The sequence below is a fragment of the Pieris rapae genome, chromosome 3 (assembly GCF_905147795.1).
Source record: "Pieris rapae chromosome 3, ilPieRapa1.1, whole genome shotgun sequence".
Taxonomy (NCBI): Eukaryota; Metazoa; Arthropoda; class Insecta; order Lepidoptera; family Pieridae; genus Pieris; species Pieris rapae.
The window spans coordinates 673,433-691,258 of NC_059511.1; the positions used below are offsets into that span (position 1 = coordinate 673,433).

Below are 17,826 nucleotides of genomic sequence, written 5' to 3' on the forward strand. Positions count from 1 at the left end.
AATAAAATATAAATAATTATAGTTTCATAATATCTGCTGAGATTACAAAACAGGTTGATGCATGTTGTAAACGCAATATAATAAAATATTTTGAAACAGAAATAATTCTAAGTACTGAAAAATCTATTTGACATTGACTATTGAATAGGAGAAAGTGATGCGTTAGGAGAATGGAGAAAGAAAGCCGTGGATACAGATATTTGGATGAACTGGAAGAGGCCTTTACCTATGAAGATGTTACGATTAATGGTACTGAAAGAAGCTATGAAGGTTACCACGAACACTAAAATGTATACAACAAATCAAAGCTGTGCATTCTACTTCTGTCATTATTGGGAATTAAATGGGCGTAATAATAATGTATAATTTATATATTTCAGCTGGCTAGCGTCATTAAAATAGGCTAAATCCAACCCAATCAATACTACTTGTGGCTCGAAAAAAATGATATAAGGAGAATTCCATGTCATAATCATATCATGTCAAATCATAATCTAAGCACGGTGATTAGTGAGTTATGGATATTGAATTTTGACAGACCACAGTCATAACCTCAGTTGAATGTCTCTCTTTATAATGCCGCTCAGGTCTTAAGACAAGACGAACTGGGATTGAACGCACGAACCACATTTACACAATCATTAATTATTCAAAATCAAATGTAACCAAAATATTCCAAGCCCTGGCTACTTCGAGGTTGTTGGTATTTTACAAGAATTTCATTGCAACATCATTATTGGCACAAACAAATTTTAATGAATATTCTAGCGGCAACTAGTGAAACATTGATTAGAACCTGTATAGTGTATAATAACATTATTTGTACAGATAATAAATCTTAACGCCTACAATTTCATTTATCACGAATGTAAAAATTCCAATTTGGACAGAGTTAATATAAACCAAATGAAATCTTTTTTCACGACTAGCACAATGAACTAGATATAAAATATATCTAATCTTCCATATTTGTAAAACTTATATATGAAGTAAAGGCCAACATTTGACGTACAATTTTTGTAGGCATTTTTTTATTAAAGATATCACTATGTTATATATCGATGTAGTATTACATCTGCCACAGATAACATTTTAAATATTTTTTTATGGTTTTCTATTTAAAAAGTTTGATAGACTTTGTCAAATTTGATAGAGAGTGAACTTTTCATCGCTGGAAACCTTAATTTTCTATTCTATTCTTATATATTTATTTGAACTGAAAATAAAATACAGAAACAAATTTAAATAGCATGACAATTTACGAGATAGATTTGACCTTTGCTATTTTTTTGTAATTTTTTTGAGATATCTAAAACCATCTAAGAGAAAAAAAATAATATACAGTTTTATATGGTCAGATAATTTCTTCATTTGATAAACTAATATTTGTACACCTTGATTATTTAATGTTCTTGTTACATTAACATTCACTTTACTTATGACATCCGAAATGTCCAAAACCGTTGCTATCAGTAAATATTGGTAATCTTAATATTGTAAACGGTAGCTATCAAATTATTAAAAGCATAATTGCCCTTAATTTTAATGCTACGAATTGCAACACAAGTTTATAGATAACGAAATATTGCGATATAATCATAATTTACTCGGAGATACATAAAATCGTTATTTACGGTTTCACTTTATTGAAGGAAGGAAGGATTTCCATTCACTTCGCTAAATTATTTTATGTGGCCACGATAAAGCAATTAAAATATTATATTCTTTGTTTTTAAGGGTTTAGCCTTACAAAACTTTCCGTGCGTGTCTTGTAGGCGTCAATTGGCTTTACATCGTTGACATTCTGATAAAAAATTGCCAGTTTTATGATAAGTTATGTAAATTGAATATACAATATTAATATAGCTTTTATATCCAATATATTGGTTGGTGCTGAGTCCGAAATTATATTAACAGCATTTTATACTGAATAAAACGTACAGTTCGTCGTGTATTTTTTTTAAGTTACAGGAGGCAAATGGTCAGGAAGCTCACCAGATGTTTAGAGATACCACCGCCCATGGACACTCACACTGCCAGATGGCACGCAAGCGCGCTGCCGGCGTTTTAAAAATTGGTACGCTTTTCTTTTGAAGGAGCCTAAGTCGAATTGGTTCGGAAATACTTCAGTGGGTCGATGAAACACTCAGTTGTGGAACGATGGACATCGAGGTGATACGGATTCTTCAGCCAAAATCTCTAAGGCTAAATAATCTATTATATTTTTTTTTAAAGAACTTATTTAAGCAAATGCATGTCATATTTGTTGAGACAAAACGGTCAGTATATATCCATACGTTTATATACATTCAGAAATAGATTTTATAGTGTTCAAGCCACTCGATTCGTGCGTTACCTTCATGCAAGATTGATTGACTGCATCCAGTGAGGCATAAACAAAGACGTACAAACAATTTCAAGCGTGATTGATTTATGTAAATCGATGAGGTGCTCTTCAGGGTCCTGTATTAGGGCCGCTACTATACTCTATTTATATTAATGACAATATTAATTTCATTACAAGTTGAACTATTATGGTCAGAATAATTTATAAAAACTTGATGTATAATTGAATTCTGACTTAATTGCGAGCTCTGATAGGTCCGTTATTAGTGAAATAGATGAAGATAAAGTACTCTAGACGTAAGAATTTGACGTCAATTTAACTATGACAATAAACTCAAAGGCATCTCCACTTTGGAAGTGTACTAAGTGGGATTTATGAGTGTAACAGATTAACGTTAAGTAGAAAGTAGTAGATTAGTATTTTGGAAGTGAAACTTCTAATGCTACTTCCAACAAGGTTGCATTAAACATGTAATGCTCTTGGGGAGGGAGAATGGAAAGAGTTAGAGCGAGAGTGAATGATTTTTTTTACCTGGAAATGCGATAAATGAGTGTGTGCATGCGGTAATCGCGGGATAGTCATTAAAATCTTTGCACATAAAACTCAAATAAATATTTTATTATCATTGAACTTATTACGATAAAATGTGTACACCAGTGGTAATGCAACGGCCTGGTTATGTCAATATTGATATGAAAAAAAAACTTAAGTAGTTTCTTATGAACGCACGTTTATAGTCAAGTAGGTATTATTTTGTACAAGAATAAGACGAGCACAAATATTCTAGCTTTCGATTAGTTGTATAAGGGCTACTTTAGTTTTCTATTTAAAAATTCAGCATATATTATATAAAAAATAGCTGCTGTCGCGGAATTCGTTTCCCCTAATGTGATTTTACCTACCAATTTAGTACGTGCAACATTATGCCATGCTACCTCCGAGACTATCGGTTTTGTAGTGAAAATTAATGAATATAATGAAATGTATTATTATATGTTGTATCATAAAAAAAATGTGTACAAAAATGTAAGGGTGAACCACCCTTAACAATTAGGGGGATGAAACAGATGTTGTCAGATTTGAGAACTGGCAGTAAATGTAAAATTAGAAGCATTCAATGTATATTTCTTTTTTGATGTTCATTAGTGTACATTACCAATATGAATAAATGATTTTTGATTATGATGATTCTTATTGCGTCATTTCTAATAAAAGCTGTCTTTTCGATTTTATCTCCAAACTAGTTGGCCAAATTAAATTCTACAATAGGGCAATGTATACATTGTTTTAAAATTTGCCAATCTTTCCGACGTTGTGGTCACATCGTATCCGCTCTCTGTCCTTCGTACGGTTTGTCACACATTCTCGTCTTTGTACCATCGCCTTACGAATTTACTGCAATCACTCGCTATTATATTTCGCAATATATTGCACGATTAGTATTATACATAATTTATAAGTCATTTGTTTTGAAATATGAAATGTACATTAATTTAAAAGCTTAACACTTAATGTATTAATCCCTGCACTTTTAAGATACTTTTCGTATTGTTGCGTTATTCAATCAGTTACATTCATTTGCATTGAATATTTTTTAATATTATTATATAGACATATTAAGTTATTTTCTTCCATTTTAATTTTTAGACGTACTACAATACCCAGAAGCGATTAAAACTTGAAGAAACTTATCGTGATTGGTACCGGAAACAAAATATCATATGGCCGTTCACCACCAGATGGACCCATCAAGTAAAAAACTCATCGTCTCAAAACTGTAGACTGAGGTGCTGCACAGAAACCGGTGAAAACAGATTTTCAGCTCCAGATGTTTCCTTGGTGACAGACATGAGCTACCCACTAAAGAGTGAGAAGAAAACCTTTTTGAAGTACAATTTGCGAAAAACTTGGACAAATAGACAAAAGCTTTCCGTTAGATTAAAAGTTTTACAAATAAGTTCATATATGAACACATAAAACATAAATAGAATATCATTAACAAAAACATACACATCAATAAACATTAAGCAATGTCGGTAGTAATAAATAAAAATTAAGATCTCAAAATTAATGATGCACAGTTAAATATGATTAAATGTTGAAAATAGTTGATGTCAAGGACTCAAGTGTTATAATCAATTATACATTAAAATATAAAGCTTCCAATTTATTTATCGTACATACAATGTCATACGTAAAGTGAAAAATTTGCAAAGTTTGTACAGTCCTGTAGAAAAACATATACGAATGTATTATTTGATAATTCAAGTATCTGCGCAGCGTTATTTGAAATAAAGAAATTGCGTCTGTAACTTTTTTATATATTATAAACGGGCAGGAGGCTGATTTTAAGTGATACCGCGCCCATGAACAGTGACATTGCCAGCACGCAAGTGCGTTGCCGGCATTTTATGAATTGGTACACTTTATCTTCAAGGAACTTAGTCCAATTGTTTCTGAAATACTTCAGTGGGCATCTGATTACAGCGGCACCACATAATGATAACAGGTAGTATTTCGTATTCCACCTCGCTGGCCTGATGATACTCAGCTGCATGTTTTAATCCGAACAACTCCTCTAAACACTCATCATAAAATATGTAGATTGACCGCATATGCGCAACGCAAAAGGGGTCTAGCAGCTCGGAAAGTAACTGGTCGCCGATGATTCGAATCGATCTTTATTGCTTAAATGGATGGAGCTCCTACTTAGAGCAGGTGTCTAATGAGCTTGTGTACTTATTAAAGGAAGCTTGGAAAAGGAGAAAGAAAACTTTGTGCCCTGTTTTGGACAGTAATTCTTGTCTATGATTAACGATTTAAAATAAATTTGGCATGGTGAAAAGTAGGTTTAGTTCTAATGAAACATTTAAAGATCGAACGCTATGAGCAGATTCTCTTCTCACCAAACATGCCGTGTTTAATAATTACAGGGTTTATCAGAAATTACTACGGCAAAAACAGCGTATATTTATTTTCTCCAGAAACCATAAAAAAATACTTTCTCACTTTTGTTTGTAATAGTACCGTCAAGCGGTGAATCGTGTCGCAATGCCCCGCGGCAAGGCAGTTTCGCGGTCACCGTCAGCGCCAATGCAGTCCACATGCTTTCTAGCAGTAATTCAATATGTGAACTCATGAAGTATATATAATAAATTTTACCTTCTTTTATAAAAATCTATCAAATTGCATAATATTAAACCACTACTATCGGTCTGGAGAATGCGTATGTCTAATATAACTATAAAATATGTAACTTTAGGTTTAAATTATTCTTTTTCTTTGGCGTTCTAAATACAGTGTTACGACGCTCTTTTTTCTCTAAATTTTATAACTGCCTTGAAAATATTTTTTAGAAATGTCCTTATTCGTTTAAGTATCGGGAAGTCTGTCGTAGAATACATAGGGAGTAATTGGTTGTGCCAAAACTTTATCTGGAATTTTATAGAAAAAACACCTTTAGTAAGGCAATTCAGGTTTATCAAAAATATTAAAAGACTAATCTTTTAATATTTTATATTATTATACTAGAGTTTTTAAAAATCTACTTAGTATATATCGCTCGTTCGGCTGCTCATATCTAAAAATACTGGTATATTATATTGTAAATCGACTTGTATATCGACGTACCACTGTATCTGTTGGGATAAAGTTGGAAGCAATAATAACAAACGACTTAGGTCTCAAAATTTGTCTTAAAACATTTTGACATATATTTATGTCTAATTACTCGATAAACGCCGTCTGCGTGCACGAATAAGCATGACTCATTGTTTTGTTACGTGCAGTGTCCTGTTACGCACATTGTCCTGTTACGCTTATTGTACGTTTACGCCGCTCATCCAGTCGAAGATTTAAGTATGCAATCATTTCATCAATCTTTTAATAGGATATCACTTTAAAATATTGTCTTTACAGACACCCATTTTTTGTAATATATTTTTTCCTCCTAGTCCGTGTATGATCTATATTGTTCTATCAAAATCAGTGAACAGTGAATGGAATTACTATCCGTTATGATACTGTAATCGTAATAAGCCGCGTGTGCCGGTCACGTGTTTATGATTAATTAATAAGGCTTAATCATTGCAAGTATTCTAGTTTTTGATATGACATGATATTCTACTTTCCAGTAGCAAATATTGCTTTATCTATGATGTCACACCTTCAAATCTATTGCAATTATAAGCAGGTTATATCAGCCATCAAAGAGTTGACATATCTTTCTAGTATATAATTAATTCGATATTGTAATAAAATAATTCTTCTCCTATATTGTAAGGTTCTTTTTAGATGCGCAAAAATCTTTCCAATCTATGTGGCTAAAATTATTTATTTATTAACACGTCATAAATACAGTACAATTAAATAGAAAGGCAGGTAACTGGCGGCCTTATCACTTTCGAGCGATCTCTTCCAGGTGAGAAAAAAACATGGTTGCACGAAGTGCAAATCTACATAAGACATTTAGTTATTTAGACAAAACTAATATTACAAAGCAATTAAAACATGTCAATAGTAAAAGGGACAATAATGGACTTGTACAGCAGAGATTAAAAGGAAAATAGAGAAGGAGCTTAGCGGATAGGGACGGGAAATTAATTCTGCAGTGACCTTACAGGATTCGCTCAGAAATAATAGTTATCAGATGGGACTACTATGAGCTATTGGCTCCTAAAAATTATAAATAAAAGACTTCAAAAGTATGTATACAATCTACGACCTCAAAATGTATCTTATGTTATATATTTTTATTTAATACTAAAATACATCCAAATATATATCTGTTTCCATATCAAAACATAGTTGGAACTACCGTTTGTACATTATGAGTTAAAAACCATCTGCAATATAAATTTAATGTGCTGGCAACACTAATGGCTGTTAAATATTGGCAATATATTAGATCTATATAAGGTATATAGCTGGGGAGACTATTATTGATGCAGTATTTTATAGTTAAACGCTAATCGTTGTATCGATTTAAATGATTAATGAAACAATTTATTGTTGGTGATTAGATATTGTAGTTACGTAGTTACAAACTAGGCTATTAGCGAAGTGCGCTTAGTATTAATTGTTGCTTGAAAATGTTTTATGGAAAATTAGTAGAAATATGTATTTTACTCGGAGTTTTAAAAAAAGCCTCAAAGTCAGGTTTCTCTTTTGTGTTATTTTTTTAGGTAAGTCTGTGCCTGTCACACGCGACTTTTTTGGAACCAAGACTTTGGTTTCTCCACAAAATTTTACATTATTAAGAGAATAGAGGAAAAATGGCCAGGAGGCTTTCCTGATGTTAAGTGGACTTTTGCCAAACGTCTTGAAAATGATAATCATTAAAAGAAAGTCCACTGTTTGATATCCAAGATTCAATCCTGCGAACTCGGGAATAAGAGATCAAAAGAAGTTTTAGCCGTTTATGATTTTTTAACAATTATGTGAATTGGGTTCCAATGTTTTTCTACCCTTTTTCTTAAAATATGAAGCAGGATTCTTTTTTCAAGGCCCATCAACAAAAATCTTTGGCGTAGCGTAGAGATGTGGGGACTTCTACCGCATTTACCGTGAAGAATTTTCAGACGAGTTGATTAATTGACGAGAATACCTGCAGCTGAGATTCACCATCGGACGTCTTATCTCGACTTCCACCGTTCAACAACTTAGCGTTTTTCAAAGCAGTTTTTGCCGCGCACCTCCACAATGTGGAACCAGCTGCCCACTGAAGTATTTCTGAACCAATTCGATTCAAAATAAAACTACATAATTTAAGAAACGACTTACCAGTAAGGACATGCCTGTAGATTTAGGCATCATGGTGACATCACCAGGTCGTACGCCAGGCCCGCAATAAGGTAACGATGGTCCCCGGTTAAAGCCCCTGGGCGGGTCATGGAGGGCTAGAAGGGCAGCGTGAAGCCGCGCCCTTGCAGCACTCACACCGCCCGACCCACGCACAGCTGCTTCTACCACTTGGCCCACATCTTTCTCCCATCTTTAAAAAATATGCAGTTATTCTTATAATTATCGATTTAGGTATAGGTTAGGTAATAGGTATTTTAATAGTCATTAATATACCTATTAGATCCGAAGACAGAAACAACGCGGCAGATCCATTGTTCAAAAGTACAAAGGAACTAACTTTAAATTAATAATTTTAAATTCACTATGCATGGGCGCTGTAGCAGTAGAAGCCTGCTTTGTCAATATTTAACGTGTTCTTGTCTGTCTTGTCTGTATTGATATAGTTACTAATAAGAAGTTAGGACACATTTCATTGTCTAAGAAGGGGGGGCAGCTCACCCTAGCGACGTCTTAGTCGTAGTGGGTCACTCTTAATTATATTTCATACTGACCGGCATCCTCCCAAACAAGAGCGGATATCTTCTTTCAAACTTCTGGAGAGGGTGCATGGTGGGGAGCCATCAGAATCGGAGGTACTTTGAGATCCATTCTTTTCAGAGTCCGATAGTCTCGGCTCAACTTCATATTCCTCATTCTTTGGTAAACTTGGTGATACTCGTCCATGGCTGCCTCCGCCGCTGCCATAACCTAAAATTAAATGATAAAGTAACAAAAACTTTGTCAGGTCATAATTACAGACAAGAGTCCTTTTAAAAACTCATTTATTTCCAACACACAAATAGATATTATATTTACAATATAATAAATAATTAATAAATAGAAAATTAAAGAAATTTCAAAAGTTTGGTCCTTGTATCATTGTTTCTTTAATGCTGGCAGTATTCCCTCGCTTTATTACGATACTTACGTTTTAAATTAATATTTTATTAAAAAATATAAATCGCAATTTATTTTTAACTAAGTATGTTATTATGAAACAATAATAAAAAAGTTGATGAGAGTGGAACAAAACAAAGCATTTACAACATATATTGACAGTTAATGGGATATATGATAGTAATCGGTAAATAATGAATTCCTCTCACGAATGCGGTCACCATAAAAGCACATAAAAGATGAAGGAAATAAAGAAAAAAAGCCTAACATTTTCTACCTGATGAGTAAGATGGCGCTCGTCGAGGGCTGCGGGGTTCATCTGCGACCTCCACCGACTCCGTCTCCAGTGAGTCCACAATTATCACTACCTCTTGTTCTTCCTCTTCTGTGTACAAAGGGTTTGACCTGAAATTTAGACATCTTAATGTTTGGGCTTTGAACAGTGGTTAAGGTTATTAGTACATACCATTTATTTAATATGTTGAAAGAGTTTAGAGACAACAAAAGATTTCAAGTCAATCAAGATATAGATCAATATTCTTATTAATACCGAGTAAAAACGAAAACGTTATAAGAAAAATATTTTTGCTTTATCCATATTCTCGCGAAAATTTAGTTCGCTTCATTCCATACAGAATGAGTTTCAAAACATTGAATTTTCGTGGAAATTGAAATTGCTGCTGGCAACACTTTTGCTTTAAGTTTTGATTAAAAACTGAATTCGACTGTCACAGTTCGAGAACTGCTCTTTAAGCAGAGAGTATTATTAGTTTTCACTAATTGATCTATAGCTAACACACCGGTGTTGGCCTAGTGCCTTCAGCGTGCGACTCTTGTCCCTGGGGCCGTAGGTTCGATCCCCGGCTATGCATCAATGGACTATTTGTTTATATGCGCATCTAGCAGTTGCTCAAGCGGTGAAAACTGAGAAAACCGATTTGCCTTAGGCCTAAAAAGTAGACAGCGTGTGTCAGGCACATGAGGCTGACCTACTTACCTATTAGATTGACAAATGATCAGACCTTAAATAGCTGTAGTGCCACTAATTTAATTTTTAATCTATGACTCACATTGTATATAACAATATAACATATTATAATGTCATACGACCATATCATATCCGACTTAAACCGTGACGGATAATACTGGAAAGAAGGACTACTTTAAAAGCTTAGCTATTTACTTAATTCAAGCGAATTTCTAATACAAACTTATATTTATTTTAGTTGTAAATCGCAGTTAGTATAGCAAACAATTTATGAAGAAGTTTCCGAACGTACACTAAATGATATTAATAAACCAATTCTTGCCATGATTGGAATAATTGTACGCTCAATTGTTTGACATATAAAAATACATATTTTAGTCTCATTAGTTTAGCATAAAGAAACCACTTCTAAATGTTTTAGATTAATAGAGCCACCTCAAAGGTCATGTGAAATGACACACACAGCCGAGATGATATATATATATATAAAGTTACCATAAGCCTGTAAGAGGGTCCGTATTTGAGGTATGTGAACACATTTGTAAGTCATTTACCTTTCCAATGCGTCACAATAGTCAAAACAAACAATAGAATATATTTGCATTAATGAAATCCTTTGAGGGATTACGCACATTTGAACGCAAGACATTGCAAAATTCACTTCACTACGTTTTAGCCTTAGAATGACTTTATTCAACAGATTTAAATACAGAAATATACAGGAATTGGAAAGGAATATTTTTAATAATATTTCTAAATTTATACGATTGTGATAAAATCAATAAAATACGCGAACTATATAGATGGTGATCAAAAATTGTTAAAGGCAACGTGGTTTATATAATGAAAATCTATATGACATTTGCATGTCTATTTTTAAATGGCTCTTTGTGCGGATTTTGATAATTGATCGATCTAAATGTTCCACTTCCTTGCAAATGATTTGTTGTTTAATATTTATGAAAATCACTAATAATGTTTATCTATATTATATACACTGAATAAAGTATTATTTTATATCATACTAGCTGCCCCCGCGAACTTCGTTTCTCCTTCGTTTCACTAAATAAATTTAATTTATACTTTAGCCTCAATAACACGTGGTAATCATAATATATAATTATATAACACGTTTGTCGGTGCACTTACGATAGCAGTGTCATCTAGTGATTACTGACTCAATCCAGTCGAAAAGTATCGACATCTGTTAGAATCTTTTGTGATTGTAAGTGCTTGTCTTTTTCTGATCGATTTCTGGATTTCTTACTATACTGACATACCGCACCTACGCATATAATTTTACCATGGGAATGGAGCATCCTGGGTAAAGCTTCCGGATACCCAGGCCCATCCAACTACTATGAAATTAATTTCTTTCTGGCCTAGTCACATGATTAAATTATTAAATACATACAATTCCTTTATTTACATATTCTTATATAATGTAAATAGGCATGACTCTCATATGTGATAATGGCAAATGATACACGTTAGACAAACGCCATTTAAAATCAGTTATATTTGTTACTTTGAGAGATGTGTGTTGACCCAAATAACAAATTATTTGCGGTTGGCAGAAATCTTGAATGAATCAACTAAATGGCTTCCTGTACAGTCATATGGAAGACCTATAACGCCTTTCATCATGATAATGTTGCTTTCGCTTTGCTTTATTGTTTAACCGCCTACGTGACTGCATAAACTGACTAAAATATAATAACTAATAATATATATTGGATATATGTATATATTTTCTTAATAAGGAGATGAGCCATAGTGAACTGATCCAAATTAAAACATAAAAATTTTCAGCCATCATAGAACATTTGAATTTACTAAGCCAAGTATGCAACGCCGAGATTCAAAATTTTCGTGTGGAGAAGAATGGGCACGATCCTCCCACACTTATTCTTTTAAAAGAGGTCATCCTGTCAAAGTGGTGAACCCACCATCAAGGGGTTGAGCCTACCCGATAGCTTTGATAAAATCCCACCACCTTGAACCTCTGATTCTTCTCATAGGGCAACATAAGGTAACACACAGTTACTTTAGGATTCTTGGTGCAGACATCTGGTACTTTTATTAAAATCTTAAAAATGAAAATATGTATGTTTCTTCTGTTAAGATGCGTCTTAGCGCATGCTTATGAATGCCAAAAACGTTTTCAACTAAGACTACGCCATCCATTGGCAAAATTATCAGGAGGCCTTGTTCGGAGAAGAACCGGCAAGAAACTCAGTAAGTCCAATATATTCACTATTTATGTGTTATGGTATATCTGTAGGGCTTCTTAATTCTTACCCTCTTATATCTAGTGCAGCTTGCTGATACGTTTAAATTTTAAAGTATCAAGTACTAATTACTTTTTAAATGATACTTCGGCGGTATCACAAAGATAAGTATTTGCAATTGTCTACATTGCATGCTCATCAAAGGTCATCCTCTCACAACACGACACTAGGGTCACAGGCATTTGTCACGCTATCGAAATGTTTAGCAAACTCACGTTAGGAAATAGTTTTCTCTTATTTCAATAAGGAACGCGATGTGGCATAGATAAAGGTCATTTTATGGAGATTACTTTAGTAATAGAAGCATAAATAACGGTATAAGTTAATTTATGTTTGAATTACATTTTTATGAGAAAAAACCTCTGTGTTATGTACACGCATTAGAAGTTCTTTCACTCATACTTCTTTGGCGTAACAAGATAAAAAAAAACAAAAATTTATTCTACGTTTGTAGATGACAGTAACGATAGAAAATAGGTATTTAAAATATTGAATATTTGTTATAATGCATTATCTAGTTAAATAACTCCTATTTAAATATCACAAAACAAAGTTGACAATAGCTAACTTCGGGTTGTCGTCGGTTTTTTGTGATGGTGTGTATGTATGTAAAATTTACTCTCATCATTTTTTCCTTACGCGCCAAAAGGAGCATAACTTCAAGTATAAAAACCTTTTATTTTAAATAAAATTTAAATGCTTTTACAGTTAAAAACATTTATGTTTCTCTAAATTTATCTTTTAACACCGGCAAGTAACAAAATTTATTTCATCGCCAGAAATTTGAATTGGTAATGTTTTAAAATATTTGGTATCTTTATTGTCATTTAGCGACTTCGACGCCCTAGCAACATTTCAGTCTTAGGTGCTATGATATACCTTGGATATACTATGGATTTATGTGGATTATAGTGATATATTATGGATGAGCATACTGTACCTAAGTACCGGCGGCATATCATCGAGTGCTCGGAGCGGATGCGGCGGGTGCGACGCAAACGCGCGCGCAGGTGCGGCGGTGATACCGCGCCTTCCGCCCGCGCACCCCGCACCGCACTCGCCACCCCCTCCACCCTGTAAAAGACACACATCATTGTGAATAATACTATTGAGCTTAACTTCATATAGCTAATAATATACTTTGCACCCATTATCAGCGACAATATTTCTGCATGAAGATTTTATAGAAACAAGAATTTAAAACTAAGCAATTACAATAACTAATCTATTATTAGAGTATGTGTGTATGTTTCCTATTGAGTCAAACTTTATTACAGACGGAAATTATTACTTACAGCGTTTGTATAACCAAAGCAGTGTTACCCGGCCTCGCCCTATAGTAATCAAAATCGACATGTTATTCTAAAAAGTTTAATTATCCAATTAATTTAAAGGTCTAAGGTACAATAGATATAATAACCAAGGTCTTCTCTTGTGTGCCCTTTTCAAAACTTTGACCGACGCCTTAAGCAGTAAAACACATAATTATGAATTCCTTACGTAATTCTTTTGAATGGGTTCTTTGTAAACACGCACGTATTCGTAAGATATAATATTACTTTGAACAATAGAGTTGATTATCAGTAGAAAACCTTTAATTTTGTGAATTGTTTTCACATATCATGCCTATGACATAGCGTGTTTAGGAGTAAGAAGGACTTTCCTGTCCATGATTTGAGATTTTTTTGTTGCAGTATTGATTTCGTATTGACAAAGAAATAATATAACCTAAACGTAATTGTTTAGCGAAGGAGTCTTTACCCAGAGGTTTTTAAATTGTTTAACGCCCATGACGGTGCTAATTTTAATGCACAAAAATCTTGCAGGCATAATAAGGATTAATCGTGATTCTTAAGTTAATAAATTAGTCTACCTAAACCTCGCAATTAGTTCTTAAAATACCTGAATTAAGAAGAGGATTATAAATTATGATTAAAAGCTCTTCACTTTTATTTAGGTTTACAAAAAAGCTCCAGGTAATCCCCCTGTATGAGAATAGTAAAGACTTTTTATAACCTTCTAATCTTTTATATAGACATTATATGTATATATTATGCCCTACAACATAAGTAATAATAATAATAAGGAGTAGAGAGCGCTCTAGAAAACGGTCGAAAAAAGATAGAAGCATAAGTTAGCGAATGAGAAACTCAAAGTCAAAATAACTTTATTCGTATAGGTCACCAAGTACACTTATGAACGTCCACAGAAAAGATGTTAAATTGATTCTAAATTGACATTTAGGTACTACCAGAGTCACACAAATTCTTTGTAAGTCAAAGTAGTCTAAATTATTGGATCAATCCCAAGGATTACGATCATTTAAATAATAGTCAAATTTATAAAAATATTTATTGATTAAATTATTTTTGAGAGTTTTGAATTTATTCTCTGGTAATTCTCTAATTTCGCTTGGGAGGTTATTGTAGAAACGAATAAAATTTCCATAAAAGGATTGGTTTATCATCTGGAGCCTGGTGGTTTTCTGTTTCGAGTATATTATACTGGTAGGTTTGATTTAAAATCGTTTAGGTATATTATTTTTACATACAACAAAGAAAGCAATATAGAGACGCCTTTTAAGAAAGCTTTTTCCCGTAAAGTTCTGATTAATTGTACTGAAGAAATTATGATGATAAAAAGTAAGAAGAAATGATAGATATAACAAATTTAGACTGTTATTGTTAACATTTGTAAAGATAAAAAATAAACGGGCTATATTTATTAGGTAATCTTACAGTTAACATAAATTAGAGGCAACAATAATTATAATGAACATATAGTTAAATATGGAATAAATAATATAACTAGTCTGGCCATAAATACTGTTACATAAAAACTTTTCTTTTTTTTAACTTTTTAATTATTTTGAATTTGGAACACGTATGTTATTTTAAAAACTGCTTACGATTTTGCTTTATTTCACATATTTTTTAGGGTTCATTATCAAATTACAATATGGAATGGGGTGTTAAAGAAAACAGGCGCAAATAAATAAATAAATATTGCAGGTGCAAATATTTACGAAAGGAAAAAGCTAATAAAAATACATTAGGTATTGCTTGGTTTGTATTTTAATGCATTTGCAGCATTATTCCGCTGTGTTGTGTGATGGTGTGAAGGTAAGCATATACACAGGGCCCTAACCCTTAGGCTGATTAGGTTGCAGCCTAGGGCGCGACGTTCTAGGGGGGCGCGCTGAAATCGCGTCTTCGCTAGATCCTATGCATCATCCCCTTCATATTTCAATTGGTCCGAAACAAAACACTAAATGAACTGAGAACTGGATCTATAAGCAGATGGGCGATTTTAGTTTCCAAATTAGATGAAGAATCGACGGCACAAAAATCTGTCAAAAACTCGAAAAAAAATCAAACTTATCTCAAAACTCTGGATCAGTCTTTGTGATAGGCAAGTATGGCAAGCAGCCATGTTCATGATGATGTGTGTGCTTATGATGCTATGGATATCCTAAGCATATTACGCGTTTCTTATTATTAATCAACTATTTACAGTTCATACAATGTCGGGACATATTAACAGTCCGTATTACATGAGTTAATGTAATCACCGTTAAAAATTATGTACTGTTACGTTACAAACAATAAAGTTATAAAACAACAGTTCTGTTACCCAAGAACGAAACTGGGACACCGTCATATGGCTAGTTGAACTTTTATTAGTGTCATGCGGTTAGACAAGACAGGTTGAATATGATGTTTGAATTTTTTTTACATTAGCCAACATTATTACGTGCATTAATTGTTGTAGTTGTATTTATTTTGTTAATTTGAAAGTGTAGTTGTTTTATGTTCTGGCTTAGCTGTTTAGAAGGCAATTCTGTTTGTTTGGAAGTCACAGTAGGAAAGATGACATTTGTTTGGGTTGTTTTTTTTTTCCTTAATTGTATTGTATCTCGAATATTTGTAAACTAATTTCGTAGGTATACATAAAGACTTCGGAAGAAGATCGGTACTTTTGTAATTCATGTATACATTTGTACATATTGCATTGTTTATTGTAATACATGAGCCATAAGATTTTTTTTAATAAGTTTGTTAATTGTATTATTTTTCAGTGTTACTTGTTATATCTTTAAATTGCGTTATGCACTGCTAACATACAAAATATTTCTATTTTTAGTTGTTTTTCCTTACTAGGGTTGTCTGGAAGAGATCGCTTATTAGCGATAAGGCTGCCCATTTCAACCCTAATATTTTATTGTAACTTGATTTTAATGGTAATGTATACTTGGATCAAACACCAACATGATATGAATCTAATCTAGAAGCGTGGGAATCAAATGCGATTCTCAAATATAAAAACCTAATTACCAAACAATATTAACCCGAATTTATTGATGAGGTATTGATTTAATTAATTGATCACGTTGCAAATCAATATCTAAAACAATCAAGCTATTATAAAAACGTGATAAAATAAATTACTGATCTATTATTTATTTATCAAGTTTTTTTTGTATGACTTGACATGACTTGTCAACCCTGACTGTCAGGTGTTCTATCAAATTTCGCGTTTATTTTGCGAATATCCCCTTTTTTCGCCATAAGTTTATTGTTCAAATAGAATTCAATCTATTGGTTTTAGAGTTTGAACTCACAACTGAACAAAAGCAGTGGGATGAACTCAACTATTGTTCAATACAATTCATTGTATAAATGAAAGGCAAGTATTTTAGCCTTTTATCTTTATATCAGACACTGAATCATTAACTGTTACGTATCATTAAACAATATCCTAATGATCGCGTAATTAATTTCATTGTTAGGTATTGCGTTACATTCATACATAACGCATAAGGCCGGGTATACACTTACCGTAAGTATTTTAATATATGTATGTAGATTAACGCCGAACTAAGAAGTATTTTTTTAATTATTATGATATCTATTGATATTCATGTTAAATTGACTTTCATTTGCAGTTTTCAAGTTTTAATGATTTTGTATAATGAAAATATTTTTTAAAATTTACACGATATATTTTTCGCAGGCCAAGTAATCCATTTCAAAAAAAATGACAACAATACATTAATTTAATGTTTTGCATAACGGCACGCCTCAGTGCTCCATCTCTCCACTGCTCACCGTAGTATCAGCTCAAGCTGCGTCAATCTATTAGATTATAAAAAAAAAGAAAAAGAAATTCAAGACGAAAATATTTACTTTTTAAAAGAGTTTATAACAATTAATAGTGTATATCATAAATTGTATTGTCTATTGTCTATGCTGCGAACACTAGTCGTGACCCAACGTCAAATCAATTTCGGAATGCATTCTTTTATTACCGATAAAATTATAACAGATGCCAGCACTTGTTTAAAATTTGACAGTTAGGTGATACGTGCTGCCTTGACCCTAATGTAGGATTGGATTTAAGTGGAAAATAATAAAATATAATCCGCGTTCAAGGTTCGTGCTTTACAATTTACAAATGAATAT

General features: G+C 32.8%; 1 protein-coding gene across 2 annotated transcripts in view; it reads right to left on the minus strand.

Moving 5' to 3' along the window:
* Positions 1 to 17,826, minus strand: part of LOC111002660 — a 41,574-nt gene that overhangs the window by 8,285 nt on the left and 15,463 nt on the right. The window contains exons 2-5 of one of the 2 annotated variants that reach the window (XM_022272833.2): positions 13,305 to 13,438; positions 9,354 to 9,490; positions 8,701 to 8,896; positions 8,129 to 8,339 (exon numbers count right to left, since the gene is read on the minus strand). In XM_022272833.2, the coding sequence (XP_022128525.2) occupies positions 8,129 to 8,339; positions 8,701 to 8,896; positions 9,354 to 9,490; positions 13,305 to 13,321 (561 nt within the window). In that variant the 5' untranslated portion in view covers positions 13,322 to 13,438. The remainder of the gene's footprint in view (positions 1 to 8,128; positions 8,340 to 8,700; positions 8,897 to 9,353; positions 9,491 to 13,304; positions 13,439 to 17,826) is intronic. The other variant, XM_022272834.2, reaches the window with a different exon arrangement.